The 23,495-nt window shown below is 40.5% G+C and overlaps 1 protein-coding gene across 1 annotated transcript in view; it reads left to right on the forward strand.

Annotated features, from left to right (window-relative positions):
- Nucleotides 1-2,651: 2,651 nt before the first annotated feature.
- Nucleotides 2,652-23,495, forward strand: part of EFHB (EF-hand domain family member B) — a 48,620-nt gene continuing 27,776 nt past the window's right edge. Inside the window, exons 1-5 of the mRNA XM_012466724.2 lie at nucleotides 2,652-3,500; nucleotides 10,117-10,179; nucleotides 10,729-10,872; nucleotides 11,890-12,070; nucleotides 15,149-15,259. Of these exons, the coding sequence (XP_012322147.2) occupies nucleotides 2,718-3,500; nucleotides 10,117-10,179; nucleotides 10,729-10,872; nucleotides 11,890-12,070; nucleotides 15,149-15,259 (1,282 nt within the window). The 5' untranslated portion in view covers nucleotides 2,652-2,717. The remainder of the gene's footprint in view (nucleotides 3,501-10,116; nucleotides 10,180-10,728; nucleotides 10,873-11,889; nucleotides 12,071-15,148; nucleotides 15,260-23,495) is intronic.

A 23,495-nucleotide genomic window follows, 5' to 3' on the forward strand; every position in this document is an offset into this window, starting at 1 on the left:
ATCCCTATCGAGATACGGAATATTACCATGTCCTTTCCTAGTCAATGACAGCCCTTCCTCCTTTCAGAGTTGGTCTTGAGTTTAAAAGGGTAGGATTTGGGATGTGTGAAAATAGACATTCCAGGTGGAGGGAACCTAGGTGGCTCCCTCTCTAGCAAAGACATGAAGTCAGGTAACTAGGGAGGGACACAAAAATGTTAGTAAACACGCTTGGATGACTGTCCTTCAGCCTTCTATCTCTGTCCCTACTAAGCTCCATCTTTTTGGGTCAAAGCATGAAACATTGAAGTAGAGAGGAGTTGAGTCAAGGGACTGTCAGGCCCTCAGGAGCTAACGGTCTTCAGGGGAGGAGGAGACAAGCACTGACAGTCACAATTCAGTGTAACAAATGTTGAATGTTATCTTGTACCAGGGTCAGGACTATAACCAAGGGAAGGGCAGAAAATTAGGTAAAACACCACAAACATGCCACAAAAGTTTGTTGTATGTGTGTATGTCAGAGAGAGAGAAGTGATAAGGTGAGCGACTCAGACTCTTGGTACTGGAGGAGCTCAAAGGAAAAGAGAGAAGAGCATTTACCAGCCATGAAAAGTTTCCTGGAGGTGAAGTCCTAAGGGATGTTGACCGTTAGGTGTGGTAGACATAAAGATGTTTCAGTATAAGATAACCGAAAATGCGAGTCAAGCAGGGACATTGGCTCATGTAATTGATACGTCTAGAATTATGTGAGTTTTAGGTATAGTTTGATCAGAGCTTTGGTCCTGATGATCTCAGTGCTGTTCTATTTTGTGTGTGTTAGCTTTGTCTTCAGGATACTTCTTCATGGTCACACTATGGTTGTCTGTGGCAGTTTAAAAATTGAGCTGCTATAGTAAATTCTTGGGCATTCTCAATACTTGAATGTGGAACATGTGCACGTGGAAGGAAATAACATTGTACTGTATAAGCACTGTATTATAATGGACAATGCAATGTCTTAAATAAAACTATTTAAATTTCACACCATAAAAAAAGAACTCAGGAGAAGAATATTTATTTTAACCTTCTAGAAAGTTCTAGAAGATAGGTTTTTTTTTTTTTTTTGTGACAAAGTTGTGCTCTGTGCCCAGGCTGGAGTGCAGTGGTGTGATCTCAGCTCACTGCAACCTCTGTCTCCTTGGTTCAAGTGATTCTCTTCCCTCAGCCTCTTGAGTAGCTGAGACCACAGGTGAGCATCACAACACCCAGGTAATTTTAGTATTTTTGATAAAGATGGGTTTTCACTATGTTGGCCAGGCTGATCTTGAACTCCTGATCTCAAGTGATCCTCCTGCCTTGGCCTCCCTAGCATACCTTACTCGCCTTTTTTATTTTTAATTATTTATTTTTTTTTATTATTTTGAGACTGAGTTTTGCTCTTGTCAACTAGGCTGGAGTGCAATGGTGCAATCTTGGCTCACTGCAACCTCTGCTTCCAGGTTCAAGGAATTCTCCTGCCTCAGCCTCCTGAGTAGCTGGGATTACAGGCACTTGCCACCATGCCCACCTAATTTTTCTAGTTTAAGTTGAGATGGGGTTTCACCATATTGGCCAATCTGGTCTCTAACTTCTAACCTCAAGTGATCTGCCTGCCTCAGCCTCCCAAAGTGCTGGGATTACAGGTGTGAGCCACTGTGCCTGGCCTAATGCAGTTCAAATTCTAAGCTAGGTGTTTTATATCTATATGTGTAGAACATGACAAATATTTATCAAATATACTTTCATTAAAATCTGAGAGGTGAAACCTTAATTTAAAGAAAATCTACTTAAAAACAACACAGTTTTAGTTTGCCGCATTATTTTAAAAATATGGCTTATTGTGTAACACATCTCAAACTTTAAAATATTCACTTTAGATGTGATTTAAAGCTTAGCTATTAAAGTATAAATGTTCTCAAGGACTTTAAGATGTTTTTATGCCACAGTTGTTAAATATAACATTTCCAGAATTTAAAGTCCTTTTTTAGCACTAAAATAACTACATGCAGATTGGAGGTATTTGGATAAGGAAGGGCCTAAAAAAATGTGATCATCATCAGAAAGTTTATTTGTTCATCATCACCAACATTAAGAGGCCAATGGCCAGGAAGAAGCCAATCGCTGAAACCATCCTAAAAGGACTATGTTGCTTGGGAAACCGAGAAGTTGATGAATATTTGATCTAGCGTCCAAAGCCACATCACTTAAGTTTTCTTGCCCTCCAAATCTAGTAAAGAGAAAGAGAGAGGAAGCAGGGATGGAGGTGAAGAGGGGGAGAGGAGAGAGAGAGGGAGAAAGGAGAGAGGACAGGCAAGAGACAGAGACAGAGAGAGGGCGTGGGGAGAAAGAGGAGAGGAGGGGAGGGGAGGAGTGGAGAGGGGAGGGGAGGAGAGGAGAGAGGAGGGGAAGAGAGGAGAGGGGAGAGAATGAGAAGTGAACGGGGATCCGTCCCAGGAGGAATTGAGCGCCAAGCCCCGCCCCTGTTTCCCAGGTAACCAGATAAACAGACTCCATCTTTTCTTCTGTGAACCCCGCTGGGTGTTAAGAGGCAGGCAGGCAGGAAGCAGTGGGCAGGGAGTCCGAGTGAGGTGGTGCTCTTTTGTGAGAGTGGGGTTCCCCAAGGGATTGGAAACATCCCTCGAGCCAGGTACAGCTTTCCCCTTAGAGATGAGTGCTCTTGGAGAAATGAGAGTATTTGGGGGTCGAAATCGTCCGTGAACATGGAGATTGGACACCCCCACGAGGGAAAGGATGATTTAGGAGGCAGGAGGGTCATCATGGGAACAAAATTTCCCATGGAGTTGGGGATCAGAGTGGGATTAGGAAAAGAAGATTCCAAATGCGGGGAGAGCCCTGTGGTTAGTAATAAATATGAGGGAAGGATGGCATCACCAGAAACAAAATTTCCATTGAGCAAGGGGCTTGAAATGGGATTAGAAAGGCAGAATATTTCTAGGACTCCCATGCAGAGGGGTAGTTTAGGAGTTGGCAGTGTCTCAGCCTCACAGGGAACAAAATTTTCTCTGTTGCCAGGAAAAATGGGGTTAGAAAATGAGAGTCCTCTTGCAGGATGTACCCATGAACGCAGAATACAGCCTCCTTTGGGCAGGGTGTATGGAAGTCCACAGGCTGTAGGGAGCAGGAGAGCTCCTTTGGCTAGTGGCCCTGAAGGGGTAGAGGAATTAGTGGGAAAGCCTGCCTTGAGTATGGAACCAAGACAGGAAGTGGAAAAAGAGTCCACCTGTGTTGTGATGAAACCCAGCACAGAGATTAAGCCTCCTGTGGAGGTAGACATTGGACTACCCCAAGCAGAGGAGCCAGATGAGACTAAGAATTCAGAGCCGCAAATGGGCTTGGTGATAGAACCTCCCAAATGCCAGTTTGCCCAACAACCTGAAGAGAGAATGGAGGCTGGAAACATTGAACCAGGAGTGGAACCTCCAGATCGCGTCAGACCCATATACTCTGGGAAATTTTTTGATCGGACACCTTGTTGGCCAAGTGTAAGTTTTTTTTTCCTACCACTTTCCCTGGGAGCTAAACTATGTATAACCATGTCTTTATTGAGATGATAAAGTGATGAAACTTGTTTTGGTTTGCAGAGACAAATCACAAAGATTTCATGAGATTCCTGTATTTCTTGCTCTACTAGACGCTTTGCAGATGTTATTAAGATTTCTGATTCTCTGCCTCCCTTCTTAGATGTCAGCTTTGTTTTCTGTGCACACCAGTGATTTGTGCTGATTTCTTTCTCTTTTCTCCTTTAATCTTCATTTCATTTTCCTCAAGCCTCTCACATATTGAGATACATGAAGGTATATGCTATGTCCTAATATTCGTACTATGACTGGAAAAAGAAAAGTGTTTCTTTTTCCATTCATTGCTTAGTCTGTGAGTTACGCATTCTTTCAGCAAAGACTTGTGGTAGCCATTGTGCCAAGTACAGGACAAAATAAAATGAAAGTACATGATCCTTACTTCTAGGTTTAGGCTCACAGATAATTAAAGGAATGGTATACAGTTTTCTAAATGAATACAAAACATGATTCTTCCTTCATAGAAGTACACTCTGAATACAGAACTCAGTGTAAAGATTGTGCAATTCTGTTTAGAGGAGATGGGAAAGGCTTAATAGGAAAAGTAATAATTGAGCTAACATCGAAAGGTTTCAGTATTTGTCTGAAGAAAGAATGAGGTTAGAGCATTTTGGGCATAAAAAGGTCCAGAGCACAACCAAAGCTTTCTATGTTTGAGAGGCATAACTGTTCTATTCGGCCAGCAGGGTGTTGAGAGATGAAGATGAAGAAGAAATACGTAGAAGACATCTGAAGGCCCCGAAGATAAGCGTAAAACATATGGATACAGCATCAATGGTGGATCTTAATGAGGGTAGAAATAAATAAAATTTGCCTTTTAGAAGGATAATTCTGATATCAGTAGTTATGATGGACTGGAAGGGGGAGACACTGAGTGATATGTAAGAAGTTAGAAGGACATTGCAAAGCTCTGATGGACTGGAATTAATGTAGAGTTACAAAGAATAGAAAGGAGACCGCACTTTTGCGAGGTTTTTAGATGATACTTTAAAAAACAGTCACTCAGTTGTGGATCTACATGGTAAGGGAAGTTGATGGATGACTCAGCAGTGTCTGTGTTGATAATGATCTCTTTGAGTTTGGCGGCAAATGAATATCCAGTGTTGGCTATCTTCAGTATGAGATATCAGGTCAAGAAGCCAGGGGACAGTTGGTAATATGAGACGATTGATGCCCCATGGATGTGAATGAGAGAAGAAAATCAAGACAAGAATCTTGGGAAATACTGGCATGAGGTGGTCAGTGAAGAAGATGTTAATAAGGAGACTTATTGAGGGCAAGGACTATATCTTGTTTATTGTTTACCTTCATGACATATCACAATACCTGGCTTATGGTGGTCATTCAATAAATACATGTTTGATAAATAGAAGGAAGCCTGGATGATTAAATGGGAGAAAGACCAGTCAGCGAAGAAAAAGGTAAGTCTGAGATAGTGTTATTGAGGAACATACGAAAGTGTCCATAAGGTATAATGAGAATAAAAGATTCCACACACTGAAATTTGAGAATAAAACTCAGCTGAAGACGTCATAGTGCTTCCACAAAATTTTGTCTGGGTTTGAAGACTTCCCCTTCAGACTCAGAATGTTTTTTTTTTCTTTGTCTCACGTTGCTTTCTGGTTTCCACTTTGGATTTTCCCAGCCACTTTACTTGACCACACCTGTTCCCATTTCTGGATTGGTTCTGCAGTTTATAGCTTCTGATCTGATTTGATCTGATCTGATCTCACACACATGCAGACACCAGCTTCCAGTTTCCAGCCCAGGCAATTATAAAACCTTTACTTCCTCCCACTTCTCATACCTTCCTTTCTAAATGTTATAGGATAAGGAAGAGAGTGTCAAGGAGAGAGTGACCAGCAGTGTTAAAACCATCTCTGATAGGCTTGGTGCAGTGGTACATACCTGTAATCTTAGCACTTTGGGAGGCTGAGGCAGGAGGGTTTGTTTTTTGAGACAGGGTCTCACTCCATCATCCAGGCTGGAATGCAGTGGCGCCATCTCAGCTTGCTGCAAACTCTGCCCTCTGGGCACCAGCAATTCTTGCGCCTCAGCCTCCCAGTAGCTGGAATTATAGGAGCATGCCACCACACCCAGCTAATAACTTTTTCTTGCTTTTTTTTTTTTTTTAATTTTTGTATTTTTGATAGAGACTTTTTTTTTTTTTTAAATTTTTGTATTTTTGATTTTCGCCATCTTGTCCAGGCTGGTCCCCTACTCCTGACCTCAAGTGACCCGCCCACCTCAGCCCCTCAAAGTGCTGGGATTATAGGCATAAGTCACCATGCCCAGCAGGTGGGAGGATTTTTCGAGGCCAGGAGTGTGTCATCAGCCTGAGCAATATAGCAAGAGCCTGCTTATACAAAAAAGAGAAAAATTAGCCAGGTGTGGTAGCGTGTGCCTGTAATCCTAGCTACTTGGGAGGCTGAGGTGGGAAGATAATTTGAGCCTGCGAGTTCAAGTTTCCAGTGGGCTATGATCACACCACTGCACTCCAGTCTGGGTGACAAAATGAAAGCCTGTCTCTAAAAATAAAGTAAAAATAACATTAATTAACTTTGGACATTAAGAATTACCAACATTGTTAGAATGACATAACAGAAAAAGAATTCAGATTATAGTATATCTAAGAGTGAATGGGTTATTAGAATTGGAGAAAGCTATCTTGAAATTTTTTTCCCTTAAGAAGTATGACAGTGAAGAGAAGGAGTAAAGATTCCATTTAGGAATCTTATTATTTAGTGAATCAGTGGAGGAGTTTGAGATAACACAAAGGAATAGAATGGGTGGAACCAGATCCTAGATGAGTGGGAGGGAATGAATTTAGGATTATAGGCAAGAGGAGGGGTTAAACTTAGTTCAAAAGAAGGCTTCATTTAAAAATAATTTTTAAGATGTTAAAATATTTATTTTGACTGTAGCACAAGAATATTAACATTATAGAAAATATAGAAAACAGGGATAAAAACGCCTATAATCTTACCACCTTAATACAGTGCCTATTGCCAGGCGTGATGGCTCATGCCTGTAATCCCAGCACTTTGGGAGGCAGAGGTGGGTGGATCACGAGGTCAAGAGATCGATACCATCCTGGCCAACATGATGAAACCCCGTCTCTACTAAAAATACAAAAAAATTAGCTCGGTGTGGTGGCACGTGCCTGTGGTCCCAGCTACTGGGGAGGCTGAGGTGGAAGAATCGCTTGAACCCAGGAGGCGGAGGTTGCAGTGAGCTGAGATTGCGCCGCTGCACTCCAGCCTGGTGACAGAGCAAGACTCCGTCTCAAAAAAAAAAAAAAAGAAATACAGTGCCTATTAGCACTTTACTGTTTCATGATCATTAATATTTATTGGTGGCTCACTGTATTAATATTGCTATTCATAGACCTTTGCTGGTATTAATTCATTTGCCCTTATAGTGACCTGTGAGGCATCTACTATTACTAAATCCTGTGTTACAGGCAAGGAAATGGAAGCAAATTTAGGTAGTTGGCGTAAAGTCATACAGCTAAAAAGTGGTAGGATTTGAAGTCTCAAATTCCTACTTGGGAGCCTAAGTTCTTAATTACTTACACTATACTTTTATGACGCGTTCATCCAAATGCACTTTTATGCAGTGGTTATATTGAGTGTAAAATTGTTTTTATTGGGCCAGGCGCGGTGGCTTATGCCTATAATCCTAGCACTCTGGGAGGCCGAGGTGGGTGGATCACCTGAGGTCAGGAGTTCAAGACCAGCCTGGCCATGATGGTGAAACCCCCATCTTAAAAAAAAAAAATTGTTTTTATTTTTCATTGGTTATTTAATAATATTTCACTATTACTACAAGGACTTCAAAAAGATCTTTTAATGATAAAAAATATTTAAGCCAATTCTTTTTTTTTTTTTTTGAGACAGAGTCTTGCACTCTCACCCATGCTGGAGTGCAGTGGCACCATCTTGGCTCACAGCAACCTCCACCTCCTGGGTTCAAGCAATTCTCCTGCCTCAGCCTCCTGAATAGCTGGGATTAAGGTGCTAATTTTTTGTATGTTTAGTAGAGACGGGTTTTCATCATGCTGGCCAGGCTGGCTTGAATTGCTGACCTCAGGTGAACCACCTGCCTCAGCCTCCCAAAGTACAGGAATTACAGGTGTGAGCCACCACACCTGGCCAAGCCAATTCTTTAGTTCTCTTGTTGGACATTTAGTTTTTATTTTTCCAGAATTTTCTATAAAATAGTTTGTCAGCCAGGGATGGCGGCTCATATCTGTAATCCCAGCACTTTGTGAAGCTGAGGTAGGAGGACTACTTGAGCCCAGGAGTTTGAGATCAACCTGGGCAACATAGTGAGACCTCATCTCTAAAACAAACAAAAAAAGTAAAAAAAAGTCTTTTTATATGTGTTGGAATATATCCTTAAGGATAGAGTTTCAGCAGAAGCCAAAAGCATGGCTCTTTTTCTAGTTTCTATTGCCAAATCTCTTCCTAAACGATTGTAGCAATAAATTTTAAAAATAATAATAATTTGCTAGGCATTGTTTTAATTTACGTTTCTTTGACTTATAATTAGATTGGAAATTGCTCCATATATTTGTTTTTATTGTTTTTGTTGTCTTTGTTTGTGGTCACCTTGCTGGACTCTTATTAGTCATAATTGTTTATCATTATTTCCTTTGTTTTTTTAATGACTATTTTGTTTGTGTATGGATATTTTAGGTAGATAATCATAGTGACACTTTTGTCTTTTTCTCTTTGATATATGTAACTTTCATCTATCTCTGTTTCCTACCTCATTGCATTAGCCATGATAAAAAAAAAAATGGCCCAGCGCAGTGGCTTTTGCCTATAATCCCAGCACTTTGGGAGGCCGAGGCAGGCAGATCACGAAGTCGGGAGTTCAAGACCAGCCTGATCAATATGGTGAAACCTCATGTCTACTAAAAATACAAAATTTAGCTGGGTGTGATGGCACACACCTGTAGTCCCTGTTGCTTGGGAGGCTGAGGAAGGAGAATCGCTTGAGCCTGGGAGGCGGAGGATGCAGTGAGCCAAGACTGTGCTACTGAACTCCAGTCTGGGCGACAGAGTGCAACTCTATCTCAAAGAAGAAAACGAAACAAAACAAAAAACAATACTAAAAACAAGGTTTGCCCCCCCTGAAATCTCAGCACTTTGGGAGGCCAAGGTGGGAGGATCACCTGAGGTCAGGAGTTTGAGACCAGCCTGGCCAACATAGTGAAACTCTGTCTCTACTAAAAAATACAAAAATTAGCTGGGCATGGTGGTGGGTGCCTGTAATCCCAGGTACTTGGGAGGCTGAGGCAGGAGAATCGCTTGAGCCTAGGAGGGGAAGGTTGCAGTGAACCAGGATTGCACCACTGGCCTGGGCAACAGAGCGAGACTTATCAAACAAACAAACAAACAAAACAACAACAACAAGGTCTCTTTTCTGATTTTAATGGGAGTGATTCTAATGTTTCACTATTATGTATGATTTCGTGGGAGATTTTTGATATTTAAGTTAAGAACGCTTGTATCCATTTCCAATTTGCTAAGAAGTTTTAAAATTCAGGACTGTGGGCCGGGCGCAGTGGCTCAAGCCTGTAATCCCAGCACTTTGGGAGGCCGAGGCGGGTGGATCACGAGGTCAAGAGATCGAGACCATCCTGGTCAACATGGTGAAACCCCGTTTCTACTAATACAAAAAATTAGCTGGGCATGGTGGCGCGTGCCTGTAATCCCAGCTACTCGGGAGGCTGAGGCAGGAGAATTGCCTGAACCCAGGAGGCGGAGGTTGCGGTGAGCCGAGATCGCGCCATTGCACTCCAGCCTGGGTAACAAGAGCAAAACTCCGTCTCAAAAAAAAAAAAAAAAAAAAAAATCAGAACTGTGAAAACAATCTGTGAAAAGCTTTGTCACATTTGTTGAAATATGCATATTTTTCTGAATTAAAGTAGTTCATTTTCTAAGGGTAAACCTTCTTCATATTCTTGGCCTAAGCCATACTTGTTGTCATATATTATGTTTATAGTACATCCCTGGATTTGACTTGCCAGCGTTTCACTAGGATTTTTGTCTGTTTCTCTGTAAATTTAGACAGTAGTTTTTCCTTTTTTTTTTGAGACGGAGTTTCGCTCTTGTTACCCAGGCTGGAGTGCAATGGAGCAATCTCGGCTCACCGCAACCTCCGCCTCCTGGGTTCAGGCGATTCTCCTGCCTCAGCCTCCTGAGTAACTGGGATTACAGGCACGCGCCACCATGCCCAGCTAATTTTTTTTTTGTATTTTTAGTAGAGACGGGGTTTCACCATGTTGACCAGGATGGTCTCGATCTCTTGACCTCGTGATCCATCCTCCTCAGCCTCCCAAAGTGCTGGGATTACAGGCGTGAGCCACCGCGCCCGGCTTGTTCTTCCTTTTTTTATGTTAGCCAAAAGTAACTTTGTAGGATCAGAGGCATAGGACAAGTTTAAAATAAATTTCATTCTTCAAAATGCTCCTCTTCTACCCTGACAATGATCAACAATTTTCCCCCCAAAGGCAGGGAAAGGTATTCCAGTTGGTTACAGAGTTGCAACCTGCTTGACTGAAAAACTTCCCAGGGTAAGCACTTTCAAAATATTTTTATGTTTCTATTTTTACTTTTATGTTTCTATTTTTACCCTGAATGTGAACATTAAGAAATAGACAACTCAACGTTCCTTACGAAAGTGGTATAAATTTCATGTGGCCAATTTGGATTTTTTACTGTATTTTGAGATCTTCTATTGATTTTGTCCAAGAAAGTGAAAATCCCAGGCTTATAATTTGTAGCTCTACAGGGATTCAATTACAGAGGATTCAATTTATTTCAGTAAGAATAATGGTATGTTTTCTAACCTGGATACTTCCTGGTTGTTTTCTAAATACGACATTTAAAATATGTTGTTTAAGGCACGTGTTCTCAGGATCTGTGTCATGGGAAAAAAATGTTGTTTACTTTAACTAATAAATAAATATATTTTAGGGGGATTTTCATTATTTGGGGCTGTAGTTCCAAATGTACTTACTACATACATACACTTAAGGTTGTTGGTTGATTGGTGTAGATCAGTCGTGCTAATATTTTTAGAAACTGTACTTAATACTATTTTCTTGGCTTACTCTTTGTAGCTAATTACTCCACCTGAGGCAAAAAAGTATTTCAACTTCAGATATCCACCTGCTGGAGTAGAAAGAGTATTTTACGGAAGAGCAAATGATCCCCAAATTGCACTGTATTTGACACATGGAATTAGATCTAAAATTTCAATACCGGTAACTTATTTTCTCTTTTTACTTGTATATTAATTAACCAAGGTGAAAATGCACAAATGAGGTATTAGTGAAATTCATTAGTTCCAATCTCCTTTTCACCCATAATTTTACTAGCCCTTTCTCAATCTGTCTTCCAAAAGCATTTATCTTGAGCAGTAAAAAAATCCAAGCAGCAGCAGCCAAGACAGTATGAAGAAATTAATAGTTTAAGCCACAAACTATTCTCCTCTCAAATGATGAAAGCCTAGCTGCATTCCATTTTTTCGCAATAAAGAAAAATGCTGTCAGGCTTTGTTAGACAATAAGAAAGACTTTCTTGGTGGGGCGTGGTGGCTCATGCCTATAATCCCAGCACTTTGGGAGGCCGAGGCAGGAGGATCACCCAAGGTCAGGAGTTTGAGACCAGCCTGGCCAACATGGCAAAACCCCTTGTCTACTAAAAAAAAAAAAAAAAAAAAAAAAATAGCCAGGGCATGGTGGTGGGTGCCTGTAATCCCAGCTACTCGGGAGGCTGAATTGGCTGAATCAATTGCTTGAACCTGGGAGGTGGAGATCATGCCACTGCAATCTAGCCTGGGCGATAGAGTGAGACTCCATCTCAAAAAAAAAAAAGACTCTCTTGGTGACTTGGCTAGAGGTACTATAGAGTATTATATGGACATTGAGTGGATGGAGGTGGAGTCAAAATGTTTGTTATTGCTATTTATTGAGTGGACAGTCTAGATTCAGAAGACCTGATCTCTATATCTGAAGAGAGCTTCTGGAAGTCACATGGTTCTTGTGCTTTATATTTGAGTCGAGTAACCTGGAAGCTCTCATTGTAAACCCTTTAGTGCCATTGAAACCTTTTAACTCATTAGAAAGTTCTTGTGTAGGCATGTTTAAACTGTATAGCCAATTCCGACAGTTCATTTGAAGGTGTGTATAGTCTCCTCTCCCCAGCTATTGATTAAGATTTCCATTTTCTGATTTATACATTTTTTGTTGATATATTTGTGCGTTGTATGATTTCTTTAGGCAAACACATTGATAAACCCACAGCCTATTACCACATTTCAACAGAAAATTAAAGATAAAAAAGAATCTATATATCTTAGCAATCGACGAGCACCATTAGGAAAATCTCACGATCAAGCACCAGGATTACCTAAAGGAATGGATACAATGAATACGACATTTGGGACAGCAGTCATCAGAGGTAGTAAAAAAAAAAAATGAGTGGGAAGGGGGTGGTAAAATAAGTCTCTTTGGAAAATTGGATTAAATATCCCATTGGTATAGTGTTTGGTGATAGTGTAAATGATGATTCAAGAAGGAAAGATGGGATAGTAGCAAGAAAGTTACTCTCAGAATCCAAATTCTTGAAGTGTTTGTATGCAGAGGCAGGAAAAATTCAGGTATTGGAGTACAATACAGATATGGTGAGCAGAGTAGGCATGGTGTAAAGACAGGAAAGAGCTCAACAAAATTGGCACTGGGACTGGCTAAACGACTGCAGTCCCTTTGCTCTGGACATCTATTTGTGTGTTTTATTTCCACCAGTGCTTCACATGTGTTCATGACTCTGAACTCTTTACAAAACAGAGTTCATGGCACAGGTAAGTTTGGGAAATGCTGTATACTGCATTCCATTCATGCAGATCCATGAGGTATACCTACATATTAACCAAACACAGGGCAGAGTGCATAGTTGACTTCCATTCTGATTTTGAGAGGGAGCAGAGTACCATCTTTCAACAAATAACATATTGGAATTGGTCATAGGCCATTCTTCCTTCTGAAGGCCCAGCTTCCTGCCATGTTGTTGCGTGCCTTTCTTTCTCAGATTTCTCTCCTACTTTCTTTTTCAGGTTATCCCCTCACTCTAGGAGTCTTACCATAGGAGATCTGAAATTCCATCTTTCTTTATTTTGTGGAGAAATTCTGTCTTTGTCTTTCCATAGCCAATGAGGCTCTCTTCCGGAACCTTACCTTTGTTCACCGAAAAGCTCATTAGATTATTTTCCTTAAGAGTGACATCTACTCTGAAGATAAATTATACTTTGGAATGTAAAATCTGGAGTTGTACCTTATTGCATCAGATCTAAAGTTTGTTAAAATTTGACACATGAAAAATGTATTTTAGGCCGGGCGCGGTGGCTCACGCCTGTAATCCCAGCACTTTGGGAGGCCGAGGTGGGTGGATCACGAGGTCAAGAGATCGAGACCATCCTGGTCAACATGGTGAAACCCCGTCTCTACTAAAAATACAAAAAAAAATTAGCTGGGCATGGTGGCGCGTGCCTGTAATCCCAGCTACTCAGGAGGCTGAGGCAGGAGAATCGCCTGAACCCAGGAGGCGGAGGTTGCGGTGAGCCGAGATCGCGCCATTGCACTCCAGCCTGGGTAACAAGAGTGAAACTCCGTCTCGGAAAAAAAAAAAAAAAAGAAAAGAAAAATGTATTTTAGAGCAGATAAAATACCCTTTTCTTTTTATGTTTCATATATATATTTGTATTTATATAGAGACTGGGGTCTCACCATGTTTTCAGGCTGGCCTCAAACTCCTGGACTCAGTGATTCTCCCGCCTTGACCTCCCAAACTGCTGGGATTACAGGTGTGAGCCACTATTCTCTGCCTCTTCTTTTTGATAGGTTTAATCCAATATATGTGAAATGTTAGACATGACATTATAGCAGTCATATCATAACTGCTACCTAGGAGTAGTTTATTTAATATGGAAAGTATTCTCTAAGTGTGCCTTATTTAAATATATAAAAGGAACAATGTTTTAAAAACACGTGTATATGTGTATTATTAAGTGTAATGGTTCACATATCAAAAAGAAGTTCTGCTTTACGGGATTATTTTGAACGGAATCGTCTTCTGTATTCTTAACTATCAGTTTATATACCTTAATTCTTGGTAGAAGGGCCAAAAGAAGAGAAATTTCTTAATCTATGTTGTTAGGTCAAAAGGGAAGAGTGAAATTGTAAATGGGGTTACATTTACAAATTATCTAAAACAGTAAAAACAAAATTATTCACTGTACATAAAACTGGGTACCACTAGTCATGGGAATGCAGCTATTAAACCAACATCTTTTCTAGGTTTAGGACCAATAGAAGAATTTCTTCCTGGTTCCAGTGATTTCCCTGGTACCTCTGGCTACACTGAAGACACAAATTCATATTTATTTATTTATTTATTTTGAGATGGAGTCCCACTCTGGTTGCCCAGGCTGGAGTGCAATGTAGTGATCTCAGTTCCCTGCAACCTCTGCCTCCCAGGTTCAAGCGATGCTCCTTCCTCAATCCCCTGAGTACCTGATATTACAGGTGTGTGCCACCACGTCTGTCTGATTTTTGTATTTTTAGTAGAGACAGGGTTTCACTATATTGCTTAGGCTGGTCTCGAACTCCTGACCTCAGATGATCCACCCACCTTGACCTCCCAAAATGCTGAAATTACAGGCCTGAGCTACCGCACCTGGCCTGGAAATACAGATTCAGATCAAAACAGACAGAAGATGTTTGCTTCCATTTACAACTGCGAAAATGAAAACCATGGCTACCCCACAGGGTATGAGGGGTACTAAATTGCAATTCTGATTTGTTTAGATCATCTTGAGAAGTCTGCAGCAAACTAAAATAAAAATTATACTGGAACATGGCTTACCACAACTAAACAGTTAACTGATAATAGAGTTCTTTTTTTTTTTTCAGACAGTCTCACTCTGTTGCCCAGGATGGAGTGCAGTGGCACAATCTCTGCTCACTGCAACCTCCACTTCCTGGGTTCAAGCGATTCGCCTGCCTCAGCCTCCCAAGTAGAGTAGCTTGGATGACAGGCACGCGCCACCAAGCTTGGCTAATTTTTGTATTTTTAGTTAGAGATGGGTTTTCACCATGTTGGCCAGGCTGGAAAGCTGGAATTTTTTTTTTTGTATTTTTTTTTTTTTAGTAGAAATGGGGTTTCGTCATGTTGGCCAGGCTGGTCTTGAACTCCTGACTTCAGGTGATCCATCCTCTTTGGCTTCCCAAAGTGTGTGAAGCCACTGGGCCCAGCCAACTGATAACAGAGTTCTAATGTTCTTCAGACTTCTAGGAGGTGAGCCAGGTCAAATGAGCTTCCCTTTCTTGATAAATCGTTTATGTTGGCTTTGTCATCTCTCAGGATGTCTCTGTAGCCTTGCATCCAGCATACCTAATCTTTCATTTGTTCCAGTCAATATAAGTTGACTATATGATAGATTAAAAAATACCTTGAAACTGATTTTATTAATTCTTCCTTCAGAATACTCTGCTAAAGATGTGGTGAATCCACCAAAATCCTATGAAGAAGTATTTAAAGAAGGAAATGAAGGACATGATTTGTATGTTGTTTCTCACAATGATTATTATGCAGGTAAGTGTCTTCCAATGCCAAATGGGCCTGAAGATATGGGACTCTCAGATTTGTGAAGAGGAATAAAGGAGATAATGTACATCAAGTTAAATGCCTGGCATATAATAGGTGATTAATACAATATTATTCATAAGGTCATAAACAATGGTAGCTGGGAAAACATGTACTGCATATACTTACGGTTTTAAAAAAATTTTTATTTAAATTTTTTTTAGACAGGGGTCTCTCTGTTGCCCAGGCTGAAGTGCAGTGGTGTGATCATGGCTCATTGCAGCCTCCACCTCCTAGGCTCAAGCGATCCTTCCATCTTAGCCTCCTGAACAGCTGGGACTACAGGTGTGCAGTACCATGCCTGGCTAATTTTTTGAGTTTTTTTTTTATTTTTAATTTTTTAAATTTTTTAAAATTTTTAATTATTTATTAAGATGGGGTTTCACCATGATGGTCAGGCTGGTCTTGAACTCCTGACCTCAGGTGATCCACCCACCTCGGCCTCCCAAAGTGCTAGGATTACAGGCGTGAGCCACTGCACCTGGCCTTTAATTTTTTGAGTTTTTAAATAGAGATGAAGTCTTCGTATGTTGTCTAGGCTGGTCTCAAACTCCTGAGCTCAAGCGATGCTTCCATCTTGACCTCCCAAAGTGCTGGGATTACAGGCATGCACCACGGCACTCGACTCAAAAGACTTATTCTAAATGCTTAATTTTATATAAAGAATATTGGGTAATGGTCAAGTTCACACATTTTTGAATTAGATCAGGTTCAAATCCTAGCTCATCCATTTACTATCTTTTAAAACTTGGGCAATTTACTTATTCGAGCATTACACATTCTTATCTCTTAAATGGATACAGTAATTTTGTGAGGATTGAGTAGATGCCAGATGCTTAACATAGCACTGGAACATAGTTAAGGGCTCATAATTATTAGATATTATTATTATTTAGTGATCCCAAGTTTCATGTCTAGTAGCATATTACTAGAATTATTCCATAGCACAACTAAAAAGGCATTAGATTTTTATGGTGCTATAAATAAAACTCCATTGCTAATATGTTGATGCTAAGTAAAGTCTTGATACAATAAAGGATTGAGAAGTAGACTCTGATACATGTCCTGAGAAAGCCTATGGATTGTGCAACGTTCATAAACTCAATCTTCATTAGCTAGAAGAGCTGCCGTTCACTGCAGCACAATACCCACTCTTTCTTGCTCCTTATTTCTTATTTCTTTACTTTTTTTCCTCCACTGCTGTCTAACACTAGACTCTCTTTCTATGCTCTTCCTCCCAAATTTTTGTTTATAGCCTCCCATCCCCATTGCTTCACTCTCTGGAGTCTACCAATCACTTCTTTCATAGCTGATGTGTTATTTTCCTCACTCCCCATCTTTCTCCTCTCCCCTCCCCTCCCCTCCGCTTTCCTTCTCCTCTCCTCTCCCTCCCATCTTCATTCCTCTCCTTTTCTTTCCTTTCTTCTTTTTTGTCAGCAATAAGGAAGTATCTGCTGGTTCTTTACATTCCCTAACATGTTTCCAGCGTGTCTAAGATTGTCTCTACTCTCACACTGCCCGTTGCTTTCTGCGCAGATGCCATATTCCTTCTTGCAGTCTTGACTTCTCTCCATAGCTTTACCCCTCTGCTTCCCTAGCCCATTCCTTTCCTTTGTTTCTTTCCTCCTTTCTTCCTTCTCTGTCTTGTGAAAATATTTTATTCACATTTGAAAAAGTTTCATGTTTATTGCACCGTCTAGTCCAATGCTCTTTAATTGTTTTTAAAAGAACTTTGGTCTGGGCACAGTGGCTCACTCTTGTAATCCCAGCACTTTGGGAGGCCGAGGCAGGTGGATCCCTTGAGCCCAGGAGTTCGAGGACCAGCCTGGGCAACATAGTGAGAACCTGTATCTATAAAAAATAAATAAATAAATTAGCCAGGCATGGCGGCACCTGCCTGTAGTTCCCACTACTTGGGAGGCTAAGATGGGAGGATTGCTTGAGCCCAGGAGTTCCAAGTTGCAGTGAACCACGATTGCACCACTGCAGTCTAGGCCTGGGCAAGTGTGAGACCCTGTCTCAAAATAAAATAAAAAATAAAAAGAACTATGTCCATAAATATGTACACTGTATAGACAACCTATAATGAGATTCCTTATAAGCATTTAACACTGAGAAAAATAAGTCTGATTTTTTAATATTTAAAAGAGCTCTAATGAACCATAACATGACTACAATTCTCTTCATTTGCTGATTTTTATGGAAGTTTCATTGGCCTCTTGAAAAGTTGTAGAATATGATCTTTTAAATATTGTCTTAATTTTTTCCTCATAAGGAAAGTACCTTTATTTTTCATTACAGAAATATATTATAATTGTGTAAAATTTGAATATTAACAGATGAAGAAAGAATAAATGTAACCTCGAAATCCCATTAGCTAGAGATAACTACAGTTGAGAAGTTGAACATTTTTAACATTATTCTTTCTCTTTTTTTTGGGTACAGAGTAGGTATATATATTTATGGGGTACATGAGATGTTTTGACATGAGCGTGCAACGTGAAAATAAGCACATCTTGGAGAATGGTGTATCCATCCCCTCAAGCATTTGTACTTTGAGTTACAAACAATACAATTATACTCTTTATGTTATTTTAAAATGTAGAATTAAGTTTTATTGACTATAGTCACCCTAATGTGCTATCAAGTAGTGGGTCTTATTCATTCTTTCTATTTTTTTTTCTCTCCCACCCCCACTATCTTTCTCAGCCTCTGGTAATCATCCTTCTACTTTATTTCCATGAGTTCAATTGTTTTTATTTTTAGATCCCACAAATAAATGAGAACATGCAATGTTTTTCTTTCTGCGCCTGGCTTATTTCACTTAACATAATGATCTCCAGTTCTATCCCTGTTGTTGCAAAAGACTGGAATTCATTCTTCTTTATGGCTGAATAGTACTCCATTGTATATATGTACCCTGTTTTCTTTATATGTTCATCTTTACTTTATCCATTCATCTGTTGATGGATTCATAGGCTGCTTCCAAATCTTAGCCATTGTTAACAGCACTGAAACAAACACAGGAGTGCATATATCTCTCTGATATACTGATTTCCTCTCTTTTTGTTTTTGAGACAGTTTTGCTCTGTCACCCAGGCTGGAGTGCAGTGGCACGATCTCAGCTCACTGCAACCTCCACCTCCTGGGTTCAAGTGATTCTCCCGCCTCAGCCTCCCAAGTAGCTGGGATTAAAGGCTCCCGCCACCATGCCTGGCTAATTTTTGTATTTTTAGTAGAGATGAGGTTTCTCCATGTTGGTCAGGCTGGTCTTGAACTCCTGACCTCAGGTGATCCACCCATGTTGGCCTCCCAAAGTGCTGGGATTACAGGCATGAGCTACCGTGACTGACCTGGGATTACTTTTTAAATTTCTTTTTTACATTGTTCCTGCTGGTATATGGAAATGCTAATGATTTTTTATGTTTATTTTGTATCTTGTAACTTTACTGAAATTATCACTTCTAATAGTTTTCTTGTGGAGTCTTTATATTTTTCTAAATATAAGATCATATCATCTGCAAATAAGGATAATTTGGCCTCTTTCCCAATTTGGGTGCCCTTTATATCTTTCTCTCGTCAGATTGCTTTAGCTTGGACTTTCAGTATGAAGGAAGAGCTTTTCAGTTTTTCCCCATTCAGTATCATACTAGCTGGGCGTCTGTTGTATACCGCTTTTATGTTGAGGTGTGTTCCTTCTATATCCAGTGTGTTGAGGGCTTTTAGTATGAAGGGATGTTGAATTTTATCAAATGCTTTTTCAGCATCAATTGAAATGATCATATGGTTTTTTATCCTTCATTCTGTTGATATGATACATCGCATTGATTGATTTGCGTATGTTGAAAAATACTTGGGTCCCAGAGGTAAATCTCCTGAGACTTGCAAATATTATCTTAAACCCATTATTTTAACCTGATAATGACCTAACACTATTTGCATAAAAACACAACAAACAGGAAAAAATAAAAACCCTATGCCTTTTGTCCCCCAAGCTTTTTAATTCTGTTGTTTCTATTTATATCTTCTTATAATCTCTATGTCTTGAAAAGTTGTTGTAGTTATTATTTTTGATTGGTTCATTATTTAGTCTATCTACTTGGGATAAGAGTAGTTTGGATACCACAGTTAAAGTTTTATAATATTCTGTGTTTTCCTGTGTGCTTACTATTACAGTGAGTTTGCACCTTCAGGTGATTATTCATTATTCATTATTTTTTTTTCCTTTCTGATTGAAGTACTCCCTTAAGCATTTCTTAAGATAGGTCTGGTATCGATGAAATCCCTCTCCTTTTTTTTTTCAATTTTTTTTTTTTTTTTTTGCCTGGGAGAGTATTTCTTCATCATGTTTGAAGGATATTTTCACCAGATAAGACACACTATTCTAGGGTAAAAGTTTCTTTTCTTCAGCACTTTAAATATGACATGGTGCTCTCTCCTGGTGTGTAAAGTTTCCACTGAAAAGTCTGCTGTCAGATTTATTTGTTGTATGTTGTTTCTTTAACTCCTTTTAGAATCCTTTCTTCATCCTTGACCTTTGGGAGTTTGATTATTAAATGTCTTGAGGTAGTGTTCTTTGGGTTAAATCTGCTTGGTGTTCTATAACCTTCTTGTACTTGGATATTGATATCTTTCTCTAGGTTTGAGAAGTTCTCTGTTATCCCTTTGAGTAAACTTTCTACTCCTATCTCTTTCTCTATTTTCTCTTTAAGGGCGATAAAATTATTTATTTATTTATTTATTTATTTATTTTTATTTATTTATTTATTTTTATTATTGCATTTAGGGCAATAAAATTTTTAAAAATTATAATAAATAAAAAAAATAAATTTAGTCTCACTATGTTTCCCAGGCTAGTCTTGAATTCCTGGGCTCACGTGATCTTTGAACCTTGGCCTCCCAAAGTACTGGGATTACAAATGTGAACCACCATGCTTGGCAAGGCCAATAACTCTTAGATTTGACCCTTTGAGACTATTTTTCTATATCTTTTAGTTTTTTTTCTTCTTTTGTCTTCTCGATTGTATTTTCAAATAGCCTCTTTTCAAGCTCATTAACTCTTTCTTCTGCCTGATCAATTCTGCTGTTGAGAGACTGATGTACTTTTAAGTTTGTCAAATGAATTTTTCAGCTCCAGAATTTCTGCCTGATTCTTTTTGTTTTTGTTTGTTTGTTTTTGAAACAGAGTCTCTCTCTGTTGCTCAGCCTGGAGTACAGTGGTGTGATCTTGGCTCACTGCAACCTCCGCCTCCTGGGTTCAAGTGATTCTCCTGCCTCAGCCCACCCAGTAGCTGGGATTACAGGTGCCATCACACCTGACTAATTTTTGTATTTTTAGTAGAGATAAGGTTTTATCATGTTGGCCAGCCTGATCTCGAACTCCTGGTGATCCACCTGTCTTGGTCTTCAAAGGGCTGGGATTACAGGCATGAGCTACCATGCCTGGCCTTTGCTTGATTCTTTTTAATTATTTCTGTATCTTTCTTAAATTTACTGAATTCCTTAACTGTATTATCTTAAATTTCTTTGAGTTTCCTCAACACAGCTATTTTGAATTCTCTGTCTGAAAGGACATATAGCTCTGTTTCTCTATGATTCGTCCCTGGTGCCTTTAGTTTATTTAGTGAGGTCATATTTTCCCGGATGGTGTTGATGCTTGTAGATGTTCCTTGGTGTGTGGCATTGAACAGTTAGATATTTACTGTAATCCTGTCTGTGCTTATTTGTACCCGTTCATCTTGGAAAAGCTTTCCAGATATTTGAAAGGACTTGGGTATTGTGATCTAAGCTGTATCTGCTTTAGGGGGCACCCCAAGCCCAGTAACACTGTGGTTTTTGCAAACTTGTAGAGGTACTGCCTTGATGGACTTGGACAAGATCTGGGAGAATTTCCTGGGTTACCAGGCCGAGCCTCATGTTCTCTTCCCTTACATTCTCCCAAACATACAGTCTTTCTCTCTGTTCTGAGCCACCCAAAGTTGGGAGTCAGATGACACAAGTACCCCTGTGGCCATGACAGCTGACTGTATTGGCTCAGACTTGAAGCTAGTATAGCACTGGGTCTCACTAAAGTCTTGCTGTACTAACACCCTGGCTGCAGCCTGTGTTCACTCAAGGTCCTGGGACTCTACAATTAACAGGAGGCAAAGCCAGCCAGAGCTGTGTCCTTCCCTTCAGGGTGATGAGGTCCCCCAGGCCCTGGGTGGGTCCAGAAGTACCATCTTGGAATCAGGGACTAGAGTCAAAAACCTTAGAAGTCTACCTGGTATTCTACTGTATTGCAGCTGAGCTGGCACTCAAACAAGACACAGTCTTTCCCACTCTTCCTTCCCCTTCCCAAAGGCAGAGGAGCCTCACTGGGTGGCCACCGCTACCCCAGGCCACGAGGAATACTGCCAGACTACCACCAATGTTCTCTTAAGGCCCAAGGTCTTTTAAGTCAGCTTGTGGTTAATGGCCTGGAACTTAACTTTCCGGGAAGTGGGTTCCTCTCTGGCCCAGAGCAGGTCCAGAAATGCTATTCAAGAGCCCAGTCCCGGAATCAGGAATTTTAAGAGCTCGCTTGGTGCTCTACAACCTTTTGGCCATGCTGGTACCCAAGGTGTAAGACAAAATCCCCTTTACTTTTCCCTCTGTTTTTCTCAAGCAGAAGGAGTTTTGCTCCATAGCTACCATAGCTGGTAAGGTGCTGAGTCTCATCTGAAGCCAGGAAGTCTCGGAGGCTCACCCAATGCCCTTGATGTACTACTTGGGTATTGCAGCTGGTTATTCAGGGCCCAAGAGCTCTTCAGTTAGTGGGTGATAAATGCTGCCAGGATTGGGTTCTTTCCTTTAAGGTAGTGGGCTCCCTTCTGGCCCAGGATGTGTCTAGAAATGTCATCTGCAAACCAGGTCCTGGAACGGAGGCCTTCTGAGTCCCACTAGTGTCTTATCTTGCTGTGACTAAGGTGGTATCCTAGATGCAAGGCGAAGTCTTCCCTGCTCTTCCCTCTCCTCACCTCAAGCAGAAGGAAGGGGTCCCTTTTGGAGCTGTAGCTGAGCTGTGCAGCCTGGGGTTAGGAGAGGGGCGATACCAGTATTCCCTTGGCTGCCCCAGCTGGTGTCCCAGTATGACACGTATCCCGCCCCCACCATCTCCCTCAGTCCACTGTCTCTTGGCCTGGTTCCGCTCTAGCAGTTGCCTAAGAGTTTCAGTCCTCATGGCCTAGACTGTCTTTCAAGGTTACTTGGAGACACAGTGCTGTAGCCTTGGGTGGCAAGGTTTGCAGGCACTCAAGTTTGGACTACTGGGATTGGCAATTCCTTTTTTGGTAGGGCTGATTTAAATGCTTCCTCTGTGGACAGGCATCAGCTGAGTTTGGTTCACTTTTCCTTTCTGCTCTAACAGGACAGCACCGAGTTCAATACCTCACAATTGCTGTGTTTTTCCTGTCCTGGTGCCAGAAGAAGCTCTCCATACCACTCTGCTGTTGCCAGGGTTGGGGAGGGGTGGTGTTCACGATTCAAAACTATTTTTTCTGTCTCTCTTCAGTGCCTCTTTTTTTTTTTTTCAGTGCTACGAAGTTAAAACCAGGTACTTATGAAGTAAAACCAGGTGTCCACCTGATTTTTGACATGGGCACTCATATCTGTGTAGATAGTTGTCAACTTGGTGTCCTTGCAGAGCGGTTGGGGGCAGGTATGGGTCTGGTACACGGGACTGGGACATGATCGGTGGAGCTTTCTATTCCGCCATCTTACTCCACTTCCTCTCTCTGAACACTTTTTCTAACCCCCATCCATTGAGCCATTAAGTCATTCAGCATTAAATAAATGGGATAATACTCTCCATGCTTTTAGGGAGCCTGCTCTAGATATTTTAAATTTTTTACTTAAATAATATTTAAAAAGCAATAAATATGGATCTACAACATTTAAAATATACTTAATACTTTAAAGTAACTTAATTTTAATCATTACTAAAGTGATAGATACTTCTTTTATAAAATGAAAGCTATATAGAAACATACAATATACAAAAAAATTCTCACAATTTTCAATCTCACACAGATACTTTCTTTCTTTCTTTTTTTTTTTTTTTGGAGATGGAGTTTCACTCTTTCACCCCAAGCTGGAGTGAAGTGGGGTCATCTCGGCTCACTGCAACCTCTGCTCACCGGGTTCAAGCAATTCTCTTGCCTCAGCC

Source organism: Aotus nancymaae, unplaced genomic scaffold (assembly GCF_030222135.1).
Source record: "Aotus nancymaae isolate 86718 unplaced genomic scaffold, 86718_ANA_hifiasm-v0.15.2.pri h1tg000019l, whole genome shotgun sequence".
NCBI lineage: Eukaryota > Metazoa > Chordata > Mammalia > Primates > Aotidae > Aotus > Aotus nancymaae.